Consider the following 8,710-nt stretch of genomic DNA (forward strand, 5'->3'; position numbering starts at 1 on the left):
ATTCTGTTGGATGTATAAAACACTGATATCTGATTCTGATACAAGGAAACCAAGTATAAGAGAAATAAGTTGTGGCCTAGTTTTTTCCCTTTGGTGAAGCAAATCAACCTGCCTCCCAGAGCTCGAGAGAATCTGTATTAACAGGATGACCCTCAAAAGCTCCATTATGTGGACTGAATAATTTGTGAACAGCCAAAGGGGAGAAACAACTAAAGGAGTGCTCAACTGTTCTTTCCAAGGTACAAATTAGAAATTGACCAGACAGCCAAGTGTAGTGGCACATGCTTTTAATCCCAGCACTCAAGAGATAAAGGCTAGCCTAGTCTATGAGTTCTAGAACAGCTAGGGCAACAGAGATTATGCCTCAAAAAGTGAGGATTGGGGTTGGTAAAAAAAATTTTTTTTATAAAGCCTGGGCCAATGCTTGGACAACTGAATGAGTCTTAAGCACAGCCTTGGCACTAGAATTTTGTTTCCAGTTGTTAGGACGGAAACATTTCCAAATTCATAAACTGAAAACTTACTCTCCAGTATGGTGCTATTAGGAATGAGGGTCTGGAAGATTCAAGCATCGAACACTCAAGAACAGGACTTTATAAAAACCTCTTTCTTTCTGTTTTCTGCCATGTAAGAGCATAACGTAGCTGACTACAGCCAGAAAGTGGACCCTCTTTAGACTGTAACCTCCACAACAGTGAGAATGACAATTCTGTTGCTTAAACCATATCTAGTGCATTGGTTACTGTAACCCCAACCAAGACACTATGTCCAACCAGAGTTAAATAGCAGTACATGCTGTAGAAGCAGACTCTAGTTGCAACTCCCAGAAAATTTAATTTAAAGCTAGAACAGGAGATGCTGATTTTTAAGATAAGGATGCATTGTGCTGTGTAGTCTACTTTAGAGTCCTGGGCAGTGACCTTCCCATTCAGCCTAAAAGGCTAGAAACAGGTACAGAGGAATGAGCCTGCTACCCAATTTTAATAGTCTGCAGCAAATGAATTTAATTGCATTTTACAATTAGTTTTATTTAAGGACCAATTATCTGAATAATGTAAGTGCATTAGAACAGGAGCAAACCAAATTCCTAGTTACTAAAGCACAATTTTTTTCTACTAGCAAAACATGCAAAAAAAAAAATCCACACATTGTAGATCCAAGACAAAAATGTGAATTTATAGTACTATTTATGAATATATTATAAATATACAAAACTGAGTATAAAACTCCAAGCTACCTTTCAAATCATCTCTGAATCTTTCGTTTGCCTCACCTCATTTACAGAAGAAACTTAAAGCATCTGTCACAATGTTGTTTTAATAACATACTTGGATTAGTTCAGCCCAATGGACTCTCCATCCCATGCGATACAGAAAATTTTAAATACTTTAAGGAGTTCCCCATCCCACTCTGATTCATTACTATTAAGACCAAAGTGAACAGAGCAACTATGTTAATGATGTTCCTATAGCAGCCAGAGCAGGGTGCAATCTCTGGTGTTTGGTGAGAGCAGAACGATATCTGAAGGCTTTTCCACAGTCCTCACACCCAAAAAGCTTCTCTCCTGAATGAATCGTCTGATGCTGAGTGAGGTATGTGTTCTGGCTGAAAGTCTGTGGGCACTCATTAGAGTTGTAACGTTTCTCTCCAGTGTGAGTACTCTGATGTTCAGTCAGGTGCATGCTCTGGGTAAAGCATTTCTCACAGTCTTTGCACTTATAGGGTTTCTCTCCTGGATGAATTCGCTGATGCTGAGTCAGATGGGAGCTCTGGCTGAAGGTTTTTTCACATTTGTTACACTGGTAGGGTTTTTCTTCTGTGTGAGTTTTTTGATGTTGAGCAAGAGATGAACAGTGTCGAAAGGCCTTACCACACTTGAGGCAGGCATACGGTTTTGCTCCTGTATGAATTCTCTTGTGTTGTGTAAGGTGTATTTTCTGGTTGAAGGCTCTCCCACATTCATTACACTTGTAAGGTCTTTCACCAGTATGGATTTTCTTATGCTGAATAAGGGATGAGCCATAGCTGAAGGTTTTCCCACATTCATGACATTGATAAGGCTTCTCTCCAGTATGGATTCTTTCATGCTTAGCAAGAGATGAACTCCGAATAAAGGCTTTCCCACATTCTTTACATTCATAGGCTTTCTCCTGGGTGTGAGTTTTCTGATGCTGATTAAGGTTTGACAGATAGCTGAAAGCCTTTCCACACTCACTGCACTCAAAGGGCTTCTCTCGAGTGTGAATTCTCCGATGCTGAGTAAGGGATGAGCAGTAACTGAAGGCCTTTCCACAATCGCTGCACTTGTAGGGCTTCTCTCCTGTATGAATTTTCAGATGCTGAGCAAGGGACGACCAGTAACTAAAGGCTTTCCCACATTCTGCACAGTCATAGGGCTTTTCCCCAGTGTGAGTTTTTTGATGCTGAGTCAGGTTGGAGTGCTGGCTGAAAGCTTTGCCACATTCATTGCACTCATACGGCTTTTCTCCAGTATGAATCATATGGTGACGGATAAACGTTGACGGGCCATTGAAGGCCTTCCCACATTCGTTACACTTGTAGGTTTTCTCCCCAGTGTGAATTTTTTGATGTTGAGTGAGGTGTGTGCTCCTGGTGAAGGTTTTTTCACATTCCTCACATTTGAAAGGTTTCTCTCCTGTATGAATCTTCTGGTGCTCCATAAAGTGACCTCTCTGGCTGAAGGATTTCCCACACTCATTACAAGTATATGGCTTCTCACCAGTGTGAATTCTCTGATGCTGAACAAGATGTGTCCTCTGACTAAAGGCCTTCCCACATTCGTCACATTTATAGGGCTTTTCTCCAGTGTGAATTCTTTGATGTTGAGTGAGAGATGGGCCCTCAATGAAACCCTTTCCACACTGGTCACATTTGTACGGTTTGTCTCCCGTATGGATTCTCTGATGGTTTATAAGGTTTTCACTTCTGCTGAAAGCTTTGTTACAGGCATTACATTTATAGGGTTTCTCTCCAGTGTGCGTCCTTTGATGGCGAATGAGAGCAGAGTAGTACGTGAAAGCTTTACCGCACTCGTTGCACTTACACAGCTTCTCTTTTTTAACTGGGTGGGAATTCTGCTTGGCTCCTGTTTTGGTGGAAGTCTGATTTTGAACTACTTCCGCTTGTGTTATGAGGCCTGAGCTCACACTGAGATCACTTGCACAAGTGAGTGCTGTTTTCTCAGTTACTTTGACTTCTCTTGGCAGCATCTGTTTGTTTGCTTGAAGCTTCTCTAAACTCCCATCATCCCTTTTGCTGTTGGTTACTACTGTCTCTGAGGACAGATGCTCTTCAGAAATGACAAGTTCTAGGGGTGACACACTATTTTCAGGTCTTGTCTTCCAGCCTGAAAGAAAATAAAATGTCAGTATTTTCTTGACAGAGAAAAGGAAAACTGCCCTTGTTGGTGATTATCTAATCCTTTGAAGGTTCTCAAATATATAACTTTAACATTTGAGGAGAAAGAGAAAGATACTAAGAAGAATAAACTGAAACTGGGAAGAGAATGCTTATTTCAGTTTCACAGATGATCTTTAAGGACAAATAAGAACGACATTTAAAGCAGTGGTTAAATTTAAGAGGTAAGCTGGGTATGTTATTATACATCCTTATCCTCAGCACCTGAGACTGATGTAGTACTACCACAGTGGTGGCCCCAGCCCTATTACAAGTGACACCCTTCTTTGGAGGTCTCTATACCAGCTTTACCCCACTGCTATAAGGTTGGCTGTAGCCACTGAAGGGTCAAAGATCTTTATGTATGACAAGCCCCATGTCAATTTGAGTACCATTGGCCACATGAAATCAAGGGAAAGACTATCCTGATCACCATCCACAAAAATTCTAGTCAAGGGAGGTGGGGCTAAGTTCAAGAAGTATGAGGTCATAGACAGTGTCCCAGAGGAGAGAGTTTAGGGTATCACCATCAATGCAGCCCATGTAGAGTACAGCACTGCTGCCTGCCACTATGCCCACACAGACTGGCCCCGTCATGCAGATTACTTTAATAACATAATCACAGCACTGCCCCTCTGGATGGCTGCACTCTGGTGGTGGCAGCTGATGACCCCATGCTCCAGACACAAGAGCACAGTGTCTAAACAGACTGGAGCAGACACTATCCAGGACTCAGATATGGTGGCAATCAGCAGAGCTGGAGATCCAGGAACTGCTCAATTAGCGTGGCTACGAAGGAGAGGAGACTCCAGCAATTATAGGCTCTTCTCTCTGTGCCCTTGAGCAACATCATCCTGATGTAGGTGTAAAGTCAGTGCAGAAGCTGCTGGATGCTGTGGATACTTACATCCCAGTACTTAGCTGGGACCTGAAGAAGCCCTTTCTGCTACCTCTAGTCAGGTTACTCTATTCTTGGCTGTGACACAGTGGTGATGGGTACACTAGAACATGGCATTCTGAAGAAGGTCGATGAGTGGGAGTTGCTGGGATAAAGCAAGAACATTAGCTTTTTGCTGAGAGGCAGAGACCTTCCATATGCCTGAGTCCCTGGAGAGGACTGAGGCAGGGGATTACCTGGGTGCTCTGATACAAGGCTGGAAGTAAAAAGCTCCAAGGGATGGTCTGGTCATGGTTAAGCCAGAGTCTATCCAACCCCACCAAAGGTGGATATCCAGTTTTACTTCCTAAGCAAGGAGGAGGGTGTCTCATTTTATGCCTGTCATGTTCTCCCTGACTTGGGACTTGGCCTGTCATGTTATCTTGCCTCCAGGTAAGGAACCTGCCATGCCTGGAGAGGACCTGAAGCTTAGCATAAGCTTGTGGTAGCCCATGTTCTTAGAGAAAGGCCGGCACTTCACCTTGCAGGATGGCTACATGGCCACTGGCACTGTCCTCATCACTGAAACCCCTGACATGACAAAGGGGAACAAGAACCACAAATGGAGAGGGACTGAACTTCTGCTCAGGTTTTTGATCTTATGACTCCCTGGGTCATAAGTCCCTCCTGTGGACACAGCTGCAGCCAAGCAGTGTACAACAACAGACATTAACAGACATTTCTGCTTACAAGAAGCAGCCTACCAGGTGAGGCTGGTAACCATGATTTAAAAAAAAAAAAAAGTAACTGGAGAGCACTGAGTAACCGGAGAGCACTGAGGGCACAAAGAAAAGGGCTGACTCTGAAGGGTGCAGTCTGAATTGAGGTTCCTTGTTAATAAACAGCATAGGAAAGTTTTAAGAATGGTGATTTAAATTCAGGACAAATAGGAGAGGCTTAGCCTGGAACCCTGAATCCATATTTACTAAAAATTAGGAGTTTAAATAGGAGAAGAAATGTTAACAAATTCAAGTATATCATTTTGGAATTTGGGAAAGAAATGGAGGACTAGACTATAGGCGTGTAGGAATGGAAGATGCCAAAAACAGCATTATAATAGGATGTTTATGTCTAAGATATGAAATTCTAGCTTACGAGGAAAGAAAATAGTTGAAGCCATAGGAATGTGTATGTGAAAAGGAGAGAGGTGAGGACCACCCTTGAGGGGTAGAGAACAGAAGACAACACTTTCCCACCAGAACAAGTAGGAAAGAAAAGACTCTTGTACTGTGGTCTAGTCACAATCACTGCAACCATGAACAGAATGGCAGACCCCGAGCTGCCCACATCTCCTGCCCATGTCTCCACAGATAATGGAATAGCATGTGTCAGTGTAGGCAGCCTCACAGTGGCAGAAATTCTTCAGTGAGAACAAGGTCACGTGTTTCACAGGTATGCTTACACCAACAAGAAATATGTTTGTTTATACAGCAAATATACCCAAGGAAATATGTTTATACAGCAAATAACCATAAGGAATATCTTCTGAGGCTGGTGAAATGGCTTAGGTGGCAAAAGTGCTTGCTATTGCAGGGCCTGATAATTTGAGTTCAATTTTTATGACCCACATGGAATGAGAGAACTGACTATCGAGTTGTCTTCTGACCTAATATAAATGCACGCACTCCTGGCCAATACGCAAATAAAATAAAGGGAATAACGAGTATCTCCTAGATGTACTGTAGAAGGAAGGGCATGAGGGCTATAAAGTCTTGTGCTGTTAAAAAAAAAAAGAGAGAGAGAATGTGTTTGGAAGTGACCAGCCACAAATATGAATCATAAGAAGGCAAAGTAATATTAACCACAACCAATGTCCACACAATGTCATATTCTCAATTCAATGATTAACAGAATTACCTGGGCAAAGAATGAAGGATTTGAAGATTTAGAGAAGGTTCCAAAATATGTTGACTACTATCGCCTCTCTCCCAAAAGCAATCTCTACTTTCCTACACACAAAAAATAATATATTCCTATACCCAATATGTGGAGAATTGAGGGTGTTAAAAACCAAGCTGCACAAAAAGCAGGCAGATCAGTCATACAAAACACTCATCAGGACTACAGATCATGTCTCTGAAAGAATGGCTCTCTAAGACATCCTCAGAAAAGAGGCAACTGGGGGCTGGAAAGGTGACTTAGTTAAGAACACTTATTGCTCTTTTAAAGGACCTGAGTTTGGTTCTAGAATCCACACAGTGGCTCAAAAATCACCTGAAACTGTAGTTCCAGCGGATGTGAGGATCTGTGTCAGCACCTATGTGTGGTTAAAAAAAACACACATGTAGGCAAAACAATCTCTCTCTCTCTCTGTCTCTCTCTCTCTCTCTCTCTCTCTCTCTCTCTCTCTCTCTCTCACACACACACACACAAATGGTTTTTTTTTTTTTTTTGATTTATTTATTTATTTTATTTATGAGTACACTGTCGCTGTCTTCGGACACACCAGAAGAGGGCATCCAATCTCATTACGGATGGTTGTGAGCCACCATGTGGTTGCTGGGATTTGAACTCACGACCTCTGGAAGAGCAGTCAGTGCTCTTAACCGCTGAGCCATCTCTCCAGCCCCCAAATGTTTTTTTTTTTTTAAGTACAGTGGGAAATATTATTACTAGATGAGACCAAGAAGAGTAATACATCTCAGAGAGGACGGCCAAGGTTAGGACAATAATACATTCAGACACGGATCAAGAAAAAGAAAATTAATGAGAATAATCAAATCATCCACGAACTCTATGAACTCTGGGATAAGCTCAAGAGATAAAAATCTATGAATCTGGAGAAGAAGTGAGATAAAATCTAAAGGCACCATTTAATGAAATTATAGTAAAAAATTACCCAAGCCTACAGGGATTGGGGGGAAGGACATCCACCCACATACAACAAGCATATAGTACTACAAATAGACGTGAGATAGTCACAATGTCAAAATTACAAAAAAGCAGATTAAAAACTGTATTTACGTGGGAAAAATACCAACCCACATACATCAGAGAAATATCAGAATAACTGCACTCTCGTCAACAACCCTAAAAGTCAGAAAAGCAAGGGTTGATATTTCAAACCCTGGAAGTAAATTAATCACTTGGAGCTGTTAGGAAGGTTAGTTGTTTAAAGCACTCTTGCTCTTACAGAGGACCTAGGTTCAATTCCTAACACCCTCATGGTAGTTCACAACTATCCGTAACTCCAGCTGAGGCTATAGACAGCACACTGGTTACAAGCACTGGCTGCTCTTCCACAGTGCTGGGTTAGATCTCCAGAACCTACATGGAAGCTCATAGCTATCTTCAAGTCCAGTCCCAGAGGATCCAAAACTTTGTCTGGACTCTAGGGTCAGTACATAAATGTAGAACACAGATATACATACAGGCAAAACACTCATACACACACAAAATAATAAAATTAAAACTTTAAAAACTAGCTGAGCAATGGTGGCACACACCTTTAGTCCCAGCACTTGGGAGGCAGAGGCAGATGAATCTCCGAGTTTTAAGTCAGCCTTGTCTACGGAGAGAGTTCCAGGACAGCCAGGATTACATACATAGAGAAAACCCTGTCTTAAAACGCACCCCCCAAAGATTGTTATTCTCAGCAAAGTCATCTTTTCAAACATTTCAAGACAAGCACAACCTAAGGCAATTATGATACTGTAGAAGGCACTTAAAGGGATAGTATAGACTAGAAAAGGGAAAACAACACAGGAGCACATAGAGAGTACATTTATTTCATGAGGACAATCGATGTGCAAATGAGAGCCAGGAACAAACTCACCATGTCTAACACGGTAAACCAGAAAACTCCCAACATAGTAGGGAACAAAGAAAAGAACTACAGCAAGAGTCCACTCAGCCCAAACAACCAACAAAAACAAGACACTGAAAACTCTTCAGTAATAACTTCAAATGCTAATGGTCTCAATTCAGCAATATAAAAACACAAACTGACTGAATTAAGAAACAATATCCAACTATTTGTTGTGTATCAGAAACACAGTTTCCCAGCTGGGCGGTGGTGGCGCACGCCTTTAATCCCAGCACTTGGGAGGCAGAGGCAGGCGGATTTCTGAGTTGGAGGCCAGCCTGGTCTACAGAGTGAGTTCCAGGACAGCCAGGGCTACACAGAGAAACCCTGTCTCAGAAAAAAAAAGAAAGAGAAAAAGAAAAAGAAAAAGAGCCGGGCGGTGGTGGCGCACGCCTTTAATCCCAGCACTTGGGAGGCAGAGGCAGGCGGATTTCTGAGTTCAAGAGTTCGAGGCTAGCCTGGTCTACAGAGTGAGTTCCAGGACAGCCAGGGCTACACAGAGAAACCCTGTCTCGAAAAAACAAAAAACAAACAAACAAACAAAAAAAAAA

At 42.1% G+C, this 8,710-nt stretch overlaps 1 protein-coding gene and 1 pseudogene across 2 annotated transcripts in view; one reads left to right on the top strand and one right to left on the bottom strand.

Annotated features, from left to right (window-relative positions):
* Positions 1–1,148: 1,148 nt before the first annotated feature.
* The window catches only part of Znf184 (zinc finger protein 184), an 18,815-nt gene continuing 11,253 nt past the window's right edge, over positions 1,149–8,710 (bottom strand). For both annotated transcript variants that reach the window (XM_028776229.1, XM_028776230.1), the window contains one exon: positions 1,149–3,367. In XM_028776229.1, coding sequence (XP_028632062.1) covers positions 1,449–3,367 — 1,919 coding nt within the window. In that variant the 3' untranslated portion in view covers positions 1,149–1,448. The remainder of the gene's footprint in view (positions 3,368–8,710) is intronic.
* LOC114628329 lies at positions 3,778–4,959 on the top strand (annotated as a pseudogene).

This window comes from Grammomys surdaster, unplaced genomic scaffold (assembly GCF_004785775.1).
Source record: "Grammomys surdaster isolate TR1022 unplaced genomic scaffold, NIH_TR_1.0 267, whole genome shotgun sequence".
Taxonomy (NCBI): Eukaryota; Metazoa; Chordata; class Mammalia; order Rodentia; family Muridae; genus Grammomys; species Grammomys surdaster.